Here is a 16544-nt window from a genome sequence, read left to right as displayed (position 1 = left end):
GTACTGTCTAGGTTGCTTATTGCAATAGTATTGCGTACATTTTAATATTAAAAAAAATGACAAAAATATATAAATTACTGGCAGAGGAATCAGAACCATCAACCAGATTTTCCAGGCATTAAGGGGGTGAACCTGCCATGGCAGCATACTGCCACCTAGTGACAATACAAGGACACTGCAGTTTACTATCTAAACATTTTTTTTCTCTAGAACCCTAGAGAAAGGGCACAGCGACATGCAATGTATTGAAAGGAGAAGGGTGTGCTTGTCTACTAATGTAGGAAATATAGCCTAAGTATATCTTGGCTCTTGCTTTCTTACTCTGAACATATTCAATCTTTGGTATCACCAAGTGTTGGAGTATAATTATTTACTTCTGCTGTGTTGCTTGAAATCTAGCCTATACCCCATAATTTTCTACACATTTCTGTTGATCATAACATTTAGGAGCTGCTTCACCAATCAAGAAAATTGGCAAAAGTAGTACACAAAAGGAGTAGTTTAACAAACGTAAAAAGCACCCTTATCAATAGCATTTTCAGGGGTTGATGACACACAAACACGCACACCAACACCTCAATTTATAGCTAGCAAGACAGGTACAGTAAGGGAAAGAAGTATTTGATACCCAGCTGATTTTGTACGTTTGCCCTCTGACAAATAACTGACCAGTCTATATTTGTAAGGGTAGGTTTATTGTAGGTGTGAGAGACAGAATAACAACAAAAGAACCTTCAAAAACCCAGTGCTCAAAAGTCAGAGCTTGATGTGCATTGTAATGCGTGAAATAAGTATTTGATCCCCTATCAACCAACCAGTATGGGGACAGGCTAGGCCACTCCAGGGCTTTCATGTGCTTTTTCTTGAGCCACTCCTTTGTTACCTGGCCGTGTGTTTTGGGTCCTTGTCATGCTGGAATACCCATCCACGACCCATTTTCAATGCCCTGGCTGAGGGAAGGAGGTGCTCACCCAAGATTTGACGGTACATGACCCCATCCATTGTCCCTTCGATGCGGTGAAGGTGTCCTGTCCCCTTAGCAGAAAAACACCCCCAAAGCATAATGTGTCCACCTTCATGTTTGACAGTGGGGATGGTGTTTTTGGGGTCATGGACAACATTGCTCCTCCAAACACGTTGAGTTGATGCCAAACAGCACAATTTTGGTCTTATCTGACCACAACACTTTCACTCAGTTCTCCTCTGGATCATTCAGATGTTCATTGGCAAACTGCAGATGGGCCTGTTCATGTGTTGTCTTGAGCAGGGGGACCTCGCGGCCTCTTCAAGATTTCAGGCCTTCACGACGCAGTGTGTTACCAATTGTTTTCTTGGTGACTATAGTCCAAGCTGCCCTGAGATCATTGACAAGTCCCCTCCGTGTAGTTCTGGGCTGCTTTGTCATCGTTCTCATGATCATTGCAACTTCACGAGGGGAAATCTTGCATGAAGCCCCAGACCTGGGAGATTGACAGGTATTTTGTGTTTCTTCCATTTGTGAATTATCGTGCCAACTGTTGTCACCCTCTCACCAAGCTGGTTGGTGATAGTCTTGTGGCCCAGTCCAGCCTTGTGTGGGTCTACAATCTTGTCCCTGACATCCTTAGACAGCTATTTGGTCTTGACCATGGTTGCTAGTTTGGAGTCTATTGAATGCTTCTGTGGACAGGTGTCTTTTATACAGGTACTGTAACAAGCTTGGATTGGGAGCACTCCCTTACAGAGGGAGCTCCCAATCTCGGCTCGTTACCTGCATACAGGGAAGACACCAAAGAGCCTGAAATCTTGCTGGTTGATAGGGGATCAAATACTTATTTCACTCATTACAATGCACATCAAGCTCTGACTTTTGAGTACTGGGTTTTTGATGGTTCTTTTGTTGTTATTCTGTCTCTCACAGCTACAATAAACCTACCATTTAACTATTTTTACCATTTACCATTACAATTATAGACTGGTCATTTCTTTGTCAGAGGGCAAAGATAACAAATCAGCAGGGGATCAAATACTTTTTTCCCTCACTGTACAAAAATATAAGATGGGCCGTTTTTATTTCAACTGAAACAAAACAAGCTAAACAGACACTTTCTGGTTCAGTTGTCTTGAAAACAACCAGATTTTAGATTTTATTTTCAAAACTGGTCTGCTATAGAGTTAAATATATTCTTTAATGAAGTAACACTAAAATATTAGGATTCAGCTTCCTATTCCCTGTTCCACAAGTTTCTTAACGGTTCATATTTCTAGATTACATATAAACTGCTGTCAGCATCAGACAGTACAATCCATATCTTTGCTAAACTGCAGATATAAAACAAGGTCAATGGTACCAGGATAGACTGGTAATTGTCTATGGCAATAACTGATTCAATATACAGTTCTTTTTTTACAGATAATTACCAAAAATATGTAAAAACACATAGCTTTGAAAATGGTTGCCAATGCTCACGTTAAAATTTTCCATGGTATTGTGTTTCTATTGACTGCATAAAGCTCATGTGTGGCTTGTTTGTTGGCAATACTAAAGAGAACCACCTACAAAGGAAAACTCCTAATAAAGCTGATTTTTTTCTGACATGGTAATATATTCACCAAAATAAAATAACCATTTGCTGCTGTTTGAGATTTACAGCGATTGTTCAGTACCTATACTTCCGTCACAGTGATCAAGCTCGGATTGATTTCATAAAGCCCCAAATCACTGACAGAAGTAGATGTGGATAAAAAGCTATTCCTGCCACTAATAGCAATAAATCATCTGACACAAAGCAAAATTTCACAAAACTTTCTTTAAAATTTTATGAACAGCGTTCCAGTCCTATTCAACCAGACACATGAATTGGATTTGACAGCATTATGACAGATGGTATGGATATACATATCCCCAAATATAAAACGCTTTAAAAAGTGGTATAAAAATGTCTACTGGCTAATGCCAGATCAAGATGAAGATTTCATATCTGTAGAGGTTTTCTGTTCTGGAATAAATGATTTGGTCTCTGCTGAATTGGTTTCCTTTTTACTTGTCATGGTTGCAAAGAGAGTGTCCATCATCCCCAAAACTTCCAGAAGTTCTACTTGGTAAAGGATTTCATTTTCTAGGGTGTCTTGGAGTCTCAGGAATAGTTTGTCGATTACAGATGACTGGTTGAAAATCGGTGCATAAATATCTAAGGACAAATTATCGTGATAATCTCATTAGAATCTGAACATGACTGACCAGCTATTTCAGCAGTATGAGAGAGATACGGAGGGGAAATCGTACTTACCAATAACCTGCTCTGCTACGTTTATCAGTATTGGAGCAAAGCGGGGCTCTACCAGGCGCCTGTTGAACAAAATATACAATTAATATGTGTTGCGTTTATGCATATTACCAACATATTAGTGAACCTATTCCTGCATTTACCCCATCATACCCACAATCTTCATGTTACCTTACCCTAGCAAGGGGCATTGTACTGGGAAAAGTTAACAAACATCCCCTCTTTAAATGAATCCTAATAAGTGTGGTAGTTGCAATTACAATCTTTTCTCTGAAGTTTCATGGCTGTGACCCACTACACCAATGGTCTGCAAAAAAAATGTTGGTGGTCCACAGAAAAATTTGGACATTTCAAATTTTTAGGTTATATAAATAAATATATAAATGTATAAATATTATAATACAAATAATTAATAATAAAACAAAATAACATTCTAATAAATCATATTCTGAATGACAATTTTCACCTTTATATTGCACTAAATTCATGAACGGTTAGAAAAGTGGAAAAACAAGGGAAGCACAGCAGGACGACAACATAGTCTTAAGTTGTATGAGGCAACCGTTGCTAAACCGTACGCTTCAGTATTGTTTCCACCATTACAAGTCACCCCGTCCCATGAATACTGATTCTCATATGATTGTTTTATTTTGTTTATTTCTCAGATACTTTTAGGTAAATATGACCTTAACTGTGTATTTTCTTTAACTGTTATAAATAATGGCATCAAATAGTTCGACTTTGATAACTATTTAATTTGACTTTGATAACATTTCTTGTTTGGTCTTAGATTCAAATGAAATAAAGCCATAATGAGCGAGAAAAAGCAAACACATATTTTGCATTTCTTTAGTAATATGAAAGATAATGCAACCAATGATAATAGTAACAATAGTAATACTTCACTTAACGGTGATCTGATCAATGACACAGAGCCTCCACAGTCCTTGTCAGGCACCATTAGGAAGATTATTTTACAAATGTATTTATCTTTTTTTTAAAAAATTCATATTAATGGTCCGAGGGATTTAAATTTATGAATTTAGTGGTGCGTGAGTTCCGAAAGGTTGGCGACCGCTGCACTACAGTACGTCAAAGTATCATAAAGACAGCCAGGGTACAAGAATTTAAAAAAAATTTATTAACATCAACCTTCACCAATTTCTCACAATGGTGTCCCCCTCAACCCTGGCTATCACCAACAGCTTGGGTACCCACTGACACCTATACCAGGTCGAATTCAGATGCTTGTATTTAAAAAATTAATAAAATATTAATAAATACATTGCAAAAATAACATTCATTTTTTTTATATCTAGCAGAATTAAGGAAAAAATGATATATAGACAGTCACAGCAGAATTCTTCCCTCACATATAGAGGACAGAAGTTAATTTATACACCCTTACTACTGCCTTTAAACTCTACAGGGGCCCAAAGGAAAAAGTGAGCACATAAAGGTGCCTGCGCTTTATATCTTCTTCACCCAATGACCCGTTAGGATCAGGGAGTAATTTTATTTCTTGGACAGATCTAACAAATCACTACTTAATTATATATTTTACAGACCAAATTGGATAAAATAAGATAAGTTCAATGTTGATACACACTTTGAGGCAAAGCATGAATTCAGTTTTGTTAGTTAGTGGCATCGGCTGTAGGAAATAGGTTACGGCGTTCGAATGCCTGTAATAACATATGTAGGTGTCACACTAGCGGGTAAATCACAATTATATTCAAGACATGGCTGGATACTTACTTTATGAGGAAGGTCAATATGCAACTGAGCTGTTTCTCATCTCTTCCTGCCAGAGCATTTTTGAGGGTTCCTCTTCTGTTAATTTCATTTAATACGGCCACTGTCACCTCCGGGGATCCATTTCTAACATTAGGCTGTGACAAAGGAGAGATAAGCACCTATCAACTGTAGCGCACAACACATCATACACACATTAGAGGTGACATCCATTTGCAAAGGCAACAAACTTCTAATGTTTATTTTTAAGGCAGGTAGGAGGAGACAGGGCACAGGACTGACAAGTATTGTGACCAAACGCTCCTCCTACCATGGCGTGTTCTCTATTGCGTTATGCAGAGTGCACTCTAAAGGACTCAGTAGGCACTACTCTGTTCTGAATTTTATAAATGAAAATGTGAAGTGGCCTCAGTGTCAGGTTGGCTAATAGCAGATACGCAATGTGCAGACTGGCCCTGGCGTTTTAATTATCAAAAGAAGCACTTAATAGATTCCCTAAAGCAAATTTGTTAGCTGAACTATTTAGGCAATGCAGAGTTCATGCATAAAAAGACCCCCCAAAACAGCTTTATATTTTTAAAACATTCTCAGCTATATTATGCAAATTCTTTAAAGCATTTTCTCACTTTGTCTTAATAAAACTACACAAACTTTCCCTCTTACCTCCAAAACAGCATCCAGTGCAGCAGACACCTGAAATCCTCTGAGTAGCCGGTCATATTTTCTTACGTGCTGCTTTACTGGCTTACTGACAACAATATCATCCTGCAGAGACCAATCGAAAAGCAAAACAAAGCAGAAAAAACCCAGAAATTAGAACAGAACAATAATACAATTAACCCAAAACAAACAAATGTTCTGAAATGAGCCAAAGCATGGAGGACTCAGGTACTTATGGACAATAAAAACCAAAACCTATTTTGACAGTTTGTCTGCATGGTGATGGGCAAACAGCCAGAACATTATCTTTGGTATTCTATCTACCTCCTCTAATATACAGAGGGGACATACAGAATGGTAAGCTTGATATAAATGCATAACCTTGTTTATGGAAAGCCCAACCACAAATTGTTACTAACATTTTATTTGAAATTAGGCCTCGTGTTAGTCCATCAAATATAACCTGTGTATAAAGACCTTTAATATTGTTCCCTCTCCTAATTTACAGCAAAAACAATTCCTACACAGAAGCTGGGAAGGGATGAGGCTGATGGGGGAAAAAGAGAGACTGCAGATCAAACTTGTGAAGGTACATGTTTTCATGGCCCCTAGTTAGAATCCGTCTAAAGAAATACTTTTTTTGTGATAACAAATGTACATACAATGTATGTATTGTTTACTAGTTTACCACATGCATCCTTTAGCCATATTTCCTCCTAGTATGTAATCCTGGGTCTCACCCTTTATTTAGTTTACATATATTATATTGTGGCAGTTCTTGCACTTTCATATCAAAATCATCAGATCCATAAACTAAGAGCTGTGTCTCTGTACCTGTTTTGGCATATAGTCCTTGCCCTTCACAAACACTCTGTATCTTGGATGCTTTCTGGCCAGAGGTTCATTTAATTTCTTCTCTTCAGGCTTCCGATGTTTGATATTAAGTATTCCATTTGTCATTCCAACAACAATCATGTCATCATCAGGCTACAAGTCAAACATGAGAACATTAATAAATCTATTGTGTAATAATTCTTTCCACAGATCTTAGAATAGTAAACTTCCTTACTAAGATTTTGTACAGCAGGGTGATGATGTAACGACTACTTTCACAAGGAAATAACTGGGTTTGAAGAAGTATTTGGTGAAAAAAATGGATTTATATTCTTTATAGCTAAAACCATTAAAGTTGTCATGCTTAAAAATCAGAACTACAAAAAGAGGCTTACCTTTTGGATAGCCATGCCTCAAATTCAAATTTAAAGACCAAGAGTCAACATGGAACATGCTCCGTCTGCATAGTGCAGTTTTATAAGCCAAAAGTGTAAAGCCTGGCTGTATCCTTTAGATCTAAAGATTTTTCTACTATAGGTTCTGGTGAGGCTCTGGTGCTATATTTTGTTTAAGTAAACCGAGGCCCTACAGAATTGTAAAATTAAGTTAAAGTATAACTTTATATAACGTAATAATATTAATGTTAATACAATGTAATGTTTAGTTGTTGATTTGGGTAAGAAAACCTATGCATTTTTAGCAGTCACTTCAACTAATTGGTTGATCTAAATTACTGCACACAGACTGGTTTTATTAACTGCTTATTAACTAAGAAACTGCTGCAAACTACTGTAAATCTATTTCCTTACCGCCAATGCAAGAGTCAAGATTGAGGCAGCATAGTCAAAGCTATGAACCACTTTGTAATTTGTTGTGCTGTAAATCTTGACATGTCTGAAAAAAAAAAAAACAACTCATTAACAAATGCAACAAAAACAATGTTTGGTTACCTGCAAGAAATAAAACTCAAACAATTCTATCACTATTTTAAAAAAAGGACTTTGTACTCAAACTATATTTACAAACTTACCTGTCTAATGATGCAGAGAGCAGCCTCTGTCCGGAACTGCTAAGACACAGAGAGGTAACTGTTTTGTGGTGGTTTCTCAGAGACACCAATAACTGTCCACCCTTCAGCATGTCCCAAACTTTCACATATCGACCGCCTAAAATAAGAGTGGTAGAAATAAGAAATTAAAGTTGTGGTTTCTATGATTTCTAGCATATACACCTAAATGAACAGATGTGCTTTGTCTACACTCACCTGCCCAGCTATGTAGCAGACACCCGCTAGCAGTCACTTATTTATAATGAATTTTGTGACCCCTACTCCATGTAACACCACCTGTGAAAATCCACTAAGCTGTGTTTGTTGCCGGAGATACCTAAAAATCCTGGGTTCCCATGCAGGTGCCAAGACTCAATGATCGCCTGTGCGTCTGCATCCCGATCCACCCAATTAACATAGTGGAGGATCTTGATACAGAAGGGAGACGATGGTGGCAACAGAACAGAGACAGAGGGGTATTCCTAGTTCTGCTTTAATTCTGGTTCCTTCTGATCATGTCATTTTCATTGGTAAATACCTAACCACAGGGATAAGGTGTGGAACAGCAACTATGAACATCAATCACTCTCTACAACACAGAAAGAGTTCTGCCCAGAAATTATTTTAGGCAGAGGGGGAAGAAGCTGCAGGGGGGTGGCAGCCCCTGTATTGTGCCCAAACTTTTGAGTAACCACCCAAAAACACTTACTGTTAATGAAAAGTGGTGGTGCACCCATCTAAAAAGTATATTATTACATTAAAATGGAACCAGGGTTGGTATTTTCTCCATGAAAGGATACCAGCATTTTTTATTGTTATTCATCTATCTCAGCAAGAAAGCCATATAACCTAGGAAAAGGTCTACTCTAAGGAAGATAGCATTCTTAGGGCACCAAGAAGTCCAATTCAGCAAGCTTGCTTTTTCAAAGCATACACTTTCTTTTTGCACTATACCTGCTGAGACAAGAAGCCCCTCAGAGGGGAAGAGGAGAACACTCTCCACTGGATGCTCATGATCCAGGCTCATCACGCTGTTTTCTGTCCGAGCATCAAATACTTTTACTGTGTGATCATAGGAACCTGAAATTAAAATAGACTGCATCACTAAAACATCACAATCCTGATATAGACAAGAGATATACAGGAAACATGCATTTCACAGAAATAGCTGCATTAGCCTAAGTGGATCTTGATGAAGACATTGAGAAGAAAAAGCTGTAATGTAATTGTTAAAAGGAATATGTTACAAAGTTAAACATTTGTAGCCACTTGATTTCTGTGATAGTATGGGCATCATATTAGTTCTACTAAAATTAATGACACTAAGGCTAAACAGTTTATTTTACAGGCCCTGATGTAAAATTTAGAATAGAAGTCACATATGAACAGCTAACCAGAGAATTCTTAGTACTTGGCTTCAAAATAGTCTATATATTGGATACATTCTAAGTGGAATGTTCCAAAAAAGTGTCAGTTGGAAACTCCCAAGTCTACTGTTGCTAAAGTTGTATTCATTAGGAATAAATGCATCAAGGACCCAAAGTCTACTACAAGCTTTTTAAAGGAAACACCAGCCTAAACTGTTCTACACTTTTACATTTATAAATAATTATTTGGATACACAATTACTGGTAAAACAATTCAAGCTAGTTTCCCAGTGTGGTGACACCAGGTCCTCTTGACCAGTAAGAATTTTCATTGCAGGGGAAAAACACAGAAATAAAACTATGCCTGGATTTCTAAAATGTCTATATTCGATCAGAAAACAATATACTTCAGTCTGGTTTCATGCTTTGAGCAAATAAAGCACTTGATGCGCACAAGCTCACATTACTTTTGAGGCTTTCAGCAAGGCTAGTGCCCAGTTAACTGATCATCTCATTTGCTGGAAGAGAGGAATAACTTCTTACCTGTAACAAACAAATCATCACTGAGTTTACTAGCACAGCCACAGCGAATGTAGTCCGTGTGCTCTGTGTAAGAAGAGATTTCTATGCCATTTGGAATGTCCCAAATCTTGGATGAATAGTCATCTGACCCGGATACAATCCGATACTTGTCTGCCATGAAATCCACAACATGCACAGCTCTATATTAGAAAAGAAGTGTGTTATTACATTGTGAAATGCAAGTAAACATACCAATATAACATTAGGGGAAAAGAAGGCTCAGACCAGCAATGGGAGGGTGGGTGGTTTCTGGCATCATGACATCACTATGAGGGAAAATTTCTTCCCTTTAAATGACACCCCGCTCCACCGCACATGCACGGTCCGGAGCCCGTTATTATAGTGACTGCTAAAACACTTTTGAAATTAACCACTAGGTGCCAGAACGACTCAGTTTAAATATGCATAGAAATGATCAAACAATCAGAAAAATTCACAGGGAAACAATTTATAAAATACCCCTTATTGTGTGGCTACTAGCTCACAAACCTGTTATTGACCAATCATTTAGGCACTACATTACCTATGACATGCTTTATGTACAAATTAAGCAATCAGTCTGAAGATAGCATTTCAGCCTTTACTATAAAGGTGCAAGAGTTACTAAAAAGAACTCATGAGTCCTGCAATAAACAGAAATGTACAGTCTATTACTATTAAGGGAGTACAATTTAGTCTAACAGTATCTTACATGATATCTCTCTGCTTTTAGCACTTGTCTATGGTCCTATGGTTTGTGTCATACTCGATCAATTTATTTTACTGCATAGTAGATGGATGATATATGGTGGCATTTAGCATTCAGCTATATTTTAAAGATAACATTAAAAGGGAATACACCACAGTATGTTCTAATTTACCTGACAGCTACATATCATGCATTGCTTGTATAGATCATCCATGACCTGATTATGTAAACAGAAGCGTGTCATTTACTATTCCATGTTGTATATACTTATTAGTCCTCAGGATCAGACAATATTCCTAAGATGATGTTCATATCAGGATGTATAAAAAAATGGTAACTAAATACAATGGCACTCTGTTTAAAATACCAGCCAACACAGCTTATATTGCAGTGTCCTCCCCAGCCTCTTTTAGCTGGGTGCCCCACCCGGCACTTTTCAGTAACCATGTGGCTGTTTGTGGGTGATTGCTGACAAGTTGTGTCAATATACAGGGCCTGCCGCCTGTTTACCTTCCTTCCACCCAGCTGAAAATAAATAATGGGGAGAACACTGTGGTGAGTATCAATCCAACCCCCAAGCGATCACTTACTTGTTGTGTCCAGAAAACTGTCTGAGAGCAGCCTTGCCATTGATATCGAAAAGCTGGACAACACTGTCCTCACAGCCTGCGGCAAGCAACCTCCCGTCTCCTCTGTACGTCCCGCAATAAGCGGTATCTTTGAAGCGGGAGAAGGTTTTTATAGGCTCATGAGAGTACTGCCCATAAACGTGGATCTGAGGAAAAAATGCTTTCTGTTAGAATACTAATTAAGCTTAATATATTGTAAAGTTATAATCACAAAGCATACTGATAAAGTACAGAATTATTCCCGAATAACAACACACTTGTCCTAAGATGTATTTTGGGATCCTCATTCTTTCATCTGTATACATTTTTTTTAAATATACTTTATTGAGGTTAAACAGTGGAAAAACATAATACAAACCAATTTTCAACCAATAGAAAAAAAAAACAAGCGATTCAACATTTTCAAAAGCAGTTGAGATACTTAACACGTTTTTACAATAGACAAATCAGAAAGATAAATCAAGACACTTCAGTATAACATACAACAAATATACAGTGTCAGCAGTGCAAAAAGTGGACACATACAGTATTCACATAACAATAGGGGAGTCACTTGTTAATTCTCTTTCAAGGTACCACGTAGTGTGAGTTTTAGATTCTTTGCCTCTATCCATTCTAAATAATTCTTGTAATTTAGTCATAAAAAGACACATCGTTGGAGGAGTAGATTCCAACCAGCAATGAAGAATGGCTTTCTTAGAAATAGCAGAAAGTAATAATGCCTACCGTTTGGTTCCTCTGGTAAACTGGACACCTTGCAGTTCCACTAGGCCAAAAACTACCCATTCTGGTGTGAATGGTATGTAATTCAACAAAGATCTGTGGACATAATGTACCACTTGCCTCCAGAATTGTTTACTAATCGGAAAATGCACCTGGGCTGCACATTTAAAATATGTACTCCCATCAGAGAGACCCATATAATGGGCCCTCTAAGGTGAAATATAATTTCTATGGAAAAGGCGAAAAAACAGGACATACAGGAGATTTTGTACATCTGTGGAACATTCGAAACCGGTAGACTAAGAAAATAAATTTGCCATTTTGACATGCCTACTTTAGCAGTTTCATAATCTAAATCAGTTCTAAGAAACTCACACAGTTCGGAAAAAGCCTATGGGGGAACCTGACGAGACCGTAACATCGAGTCTAACGGATTATTCCAATCTCGAGGAGCTAGCCATCTAGCTTTCCTTGATGCATATACCCTTACTTGAATCAATAGGAAAATATTCTATTCTGCCATATAGGGGAATCTTCTTTTTAACTCTGGAAAAGAGTATACCTTGTGGGTTTTGGGATCAATTAACAATCTGACCGGGACGAGGCCTCAATTGTGTAAAATTTTTTTTTTTTTTTTTTTAACAGTTCAATGTTTTTTAAACTTAGTGAAAAAATGTTAGGATGGCAAAAATTGCAATTCCTGAAAATGCTAGGTCGCCTGGCTATCAGATCAATGGGTTTGCTGATGATGACAATTTATGTGGTCTGTGTAATCTCTGAGACCACTGTTTATCTTAACAGCTGGCAGCATTCCCATTGCCTGGTGGATGTCAAGCCAAAACACTTCATAACAGGTTCATAGCATATTCACTGTCTGCTGCCTAAATACCACATACATATTTCTTCTACCTGCCCCTACTGATATACCTTTAAATTGAGCCTTGAATGCTGAGCAGGTTAACTTTGAACACATTGACCTGTTTAAATGTTAGTCCCATTAGGAAGAGTAATCTCTAAATTTTGTGGCTGTGGTCATGATATTAATTTGTGTGTTATAATCATCTCATGTTCTAGCACTAGCAACACCACCAATATTTACATTATAGCAAAACTATTGTTATTTCATAGAATAGGAAATAGTTGATGCCAAATATTTTTATTGATGTCCTAGTCTATGTGATTCACCCCTCCATGCTGTCCTGATGATAGCTGTGTTTGGGATCACAAATTGGATAGAAATCACATCATAGTATATTCTGAGATAGCTTTCAAATAATGTTAAGCTATGTTTCGGACTATATTTTTTTCTATCAGTGATCATTTATTCATTACTTACCCTTGTAGATGATGTGACTGCATAACTTATAGGCTGGGCAGGTGAAAAGTCTACTTTAGTAACTGCACCAAATTCTTTGATCTGTATAGGAGTCTAAGAAAATATTAAAAAACAAGAAAATATGAGCAAACTTTCCAACCACCCAAGATGAATAAAATGAAGTTAAATATCCACAACCATAACAACACATTACTTTATAAGAAAGCACAGTAAAAGTAAAACAGTTTTGTGGAAAATATAAAATAGATAATGCAATATGAAGCATAAAAGATGAGTAGTATTCATTCCCAATACTGCAAGATTAAAACCTGATTGATTAATGGAAAGGTTAAGCACCTTAATCATGTAAGTAATAAAGGGGAACTTTAGTCATGTTTAAATGAACCCATAAACTTGCCACATCCAAATTATAATTATAGTCATGATAATAAAGCTTTAGGCAAACATCTGGCTTTGTTAAATGTACAAAACTGACAGGCTGTTATAACTGGGCATCTGCACGAGGCAGCATACAGCTGCAATTTTATTGAGCATTTTAGAGGATCAAACTTTAGGGCACCTGATAATGGCCTTCCCCACTATTGGCGTCAGGGAAGCTACTAATTAAATTACGAACCAAAAGAAGGTGTGGGAAGTAACAAGCCAAACCTACCTTTTTCAATGATATTGGTGGGTGCACAATAAGACACCCGATTCTATACCTAACAATTTGACAGGTACACATGAAAATGACATCTTCTCAAGTTCTCAGGACACAAACTATAACCATTCCACAAATAACACAACAGCAACGGCTATCATAAATTTTTGTCCTTAATCCAAAGATTTTCATTGTGCAGAGCTGGACAGCTTTGCTTCAAATCATCATTTTATTTAGTATTACCTTATAGCGTCTCCAGTATAACGTGTCTTGTGTTATCTTTTCCCCAAGTTTGGGGTAGGATGGGATGGCAACAGGTTTGTATCCCGACATCTCTTCGTCTTCACAGTACTAGCATATGCAAGTTCTTTAATACAAGTTCTTCAAGAGCAAAAGCCTGTCTAAAACAAAGGGTTTACAAAATCAATACATTTTCAGACACAGAAAACAGAGATGTCACAAAGAAGTGGGAGCAAAAAACTATAACACAATGTTACCTGTAAGCTGGAATTTTTTCAATTTATGTATATTTGCATACAACTAGCATTAGACATGTATGCCAGTCTAAAGCCTTGTACAGACATCTGATCAAGGTCGGAGGATTGTCTCTGGGAATGATGTTTTGTGATTGTTTCCAGTGACAGATGAATGAACAAGGGTTATACACACAGCTTCTATAGAGAGGGGAGGAAATGCAAGTGACACCCCCACTGCACTCTACCCTGTGGAAATGCACAGTCGCTGCAGATTGGTTACCTAAGGTTGGAGGACTGCTACACACATGCATTTTGCATATGGAAATATCCTCAAGTGATGATTCACCTTTTCATATTAAACAATAGCATAATGGCACAATTTTTGATTATCAACCATACAACAGAACTTGGAAAAAAAAGCCATGGAGACACTTTTTCTAGCCAATAGCTAAATTATGTATTGAGATAATCCTTTCTGTAACCAGCAGAAAGATTCTGGTAACTTGAGCATTAAACAAGTTCAGCATATTTAGGTAAACTTGTTTTATATCTCTACAGGTTTTTCAGTGTTTAATTTTCCCTAAAATGACCTTTTGTACATGGGAACATGTGTACCTGCAAAATATGAAGGAAGACTCATGATTAGAATCCCTCCACTGAAGTAATCAGGGAAACCAACACTTCTGGGAGTTTTTACTCCTGCTGACCTCCACTCATTATAAGATGCAAAGAGAGGACAAACAGGAGACACAACTAAGCAAATTTTTTACCTTTTACATTTAAAAATGGTCCCAAAACGCAAGCCGCGTGGCAGGACAGTTTTCAGACTCCCAAAAATCAGCCCCTAGGCACGACAGTTTCCAGACTTCCAAAACGCAAGCCCCGCAGTACGGCAGTTTCCAGACTCCCAAAACGCAAGCCTCGCAGTATGACAGTTTCCAGACTGCCAAAGCGCAAGCCACGCAGCATGGCAGTTTCCAGACTGCCAAAGCGCAAGCCACGTGGTACGACGGTTTCCAGACTCCTAAAACGTGCCACAACAGTTTCCAGAGTCTCTGACCACACAGCACAGGGGTTTCCAGGTTTCCTAGCACAGCCACACATGCATTTACAAGTGTCTTTTTTTTTTCCAATTGGAACTGCATGGGAGAAAAAAAAGCTTTGCATGTGTTTAAAAACACACTTAGATTCCTTAAGTACAACTCTTTGATGCACTCTGATATGTTATATCTTTGATCAACACTTTATCATATGTATATCTTATAATTTTTTACCTTTTATACTTCTATAGTTCATATATAATGTAATGTGTAACTATGAAGTAACACACTTTTGAGTCAGCATCACCTTACAATTATCTATTTTCAAAGAACAAACTTGTTTTTTTCTAAAGATGTACAAATATAAAGTCAGCAAAGGCCTGTCTTTTCTTTTTCTCCTCCTTACATGCCTGATGTAAGAAGAAGCCAGAGACGAAGGAAGAATATGGTTGCGCCCGGTGGTTCTTCTACGCTAGAGATGAAGACAGAATCCCGGACATTGCAGGACTGAATGGAAGGCAGTTGTGGTGAGATCAAGGTCTCTACAGAAGGTCTGTGTTAGAGCGTACCTTAATTCAGAATTTTGACTAGGTAGAAAACCCTTTTATGCAAAGTAAAAATTCTGTTGCAAGTACAACAATAAAGCACCTCCTTGCCGATTCCATGCATGTGCAGTGAGATCAAAAAGTTTTTTTTCCCAAACTACATCACCTGATCTCACGCCTGGGTCAGGTGATGTAGGAAAAAGAAAGGCGAAGATGGCGGCGACTGGCGTGTCGGCTCGGAGACTGATACCAGGACAAAGTGGGAACCGATGGAAGAAACCTGTGGACGGAGAGACTGCTCTGCAGGATTATAGGTGTGTATTTTTTTGTTTTTGTTTTGGGTGGTTTTTGGGTTTACTTCCACTTTAATAAGATTTTCCTTTCACCTCCTCAAGGAGAGAATACACTCCAAATATAAGGCAGTAAATCCATTTTTGGAACACTTCTCTGCTAAGGTTTTGCTGGTGACAATATTTTAGGCTGAGCCTCCATTCTCAGGAAGTCTGCTGATCAGATGTGAACACAGGCAGCAGTCAAATCTTGAAAAATGTTCTAGTCCCTCACTATTCTATTCAAATCTAAAGGGAAACCAAAATGTTAACTTTTAGTTGCATGGAACCCTTCTGCCTTGTATGCGATGTGTCAGGCAGAGCCCTGGAGCTCAGCATGGGATCTAATACACAGAACTGTAACAAAGTTACAGCTAACTCGTGACCCATCACAGGTCAGTTTTTCCATCCCTCTAGCTAACCTCCGTACATACCGCTCTCTCCAGTCTCGCCGTCCGCCTTTGCCTCCTTTCACCACCAGCCAGTCACGCCGCAGGAATAGCCGCAGCAGGCTGCCATCTTGCTTCCTGACGTATTTCCGGAAACGTCGCGACAATTTTACGTCACCAAAATGCCAGCATAGATTTAACTAATTTTCTCTGCTGTATCTTCCTCACAAGCCCTGC

General features: G+C 38.1%; 1 protein-coding gene across 2 annotated transcripts; it reads right to left on the bottom strand.

The window, feature by feature from the left end:
- Window positions 1–2770: 2770 nt before the first annotated feature.
- UTP15 (UTP15 small subunit processome component) lies at window positions 2771–16481 on the bottom strand. Of its 2 annotated transcripts, none has more exons than XM_072416255.1 (13): window positions 16353–16481; window positions 13772–13929; window positions 12889–12981; window positions 10791–10975; window positions 9474–9652; window positions 8518–8643; window positions 7546–7681; window positions 7325–7409; window positions 6516–6668; window positions 5685–5786; window positions 5025–5158; window positions 3270–3328; window positions 2771–3170 (listed from the first exon to the last, which is right to left on the bottom strand). In XM_072416255.1, exons 2-13 carry the CDS (start codon window positions 13859–13861, stop codon window positions 2941–2943), a joined length of 1572 nt encoding a protein of 523 aa, XP_072272356.1. In that variant the 5' UTR covers window positions 13862–13929; window positions 16353–16481; the 3' UTR covers window positions 2771–2940. The 2 variants fall into 2 exon arrangements, with proteins under 2 accessions (XP_072272356.1, XP_072272357.1); XM_072416256.1 differs by having other exon boundaries at window positions 13772–13925; window positions 16353–16469.
- Between the last annotated feature and the right edge of the window lie 63 nt (window positions 16482–16544).

Source organism: Pyxicephalus adspersus, chromosome 6 (genome assembly GCF_032062135.1).
Source record: "Pyxicephalus adspersus chromosome 6, UCB_Pads_2.0, whole genome shotgun sequence".
Lineage (NCBI taxonomy): Eukaryota > Metazoa > Chordata > Amphibia > Anura > Pyxicephalidae > Pyxicephalus > Pyxicephalus adspersus.
This window is presented reverse-complemented; position numbering and strand designations above follow the sequence as displayed.

Bases quoted from the DNA above. Each gene is read 5' to 3' on its own strand.
- UTP15 (XM_072416255.1), bottom strand. From the start codon at position 13,861: ATGTCGGGATACAAACCTGTTGCCATCCCATCCTACCCCAAACTTGGG. The intron at 10,976-12,888 runs GTAAGTAATGAA...TTTTTTCCTCAG, and splicing joins CAGTCACATCATCTACAAGG to ATCCACGTTTATGGGCAGTA. The intron at 3,171-3,269 runs GTAAGTACGATT...ATTTGTCCTTAG, and splicing joins CGTAGCAGAGCAGGTTATTG to ATATTTATGCACCGATTTTC.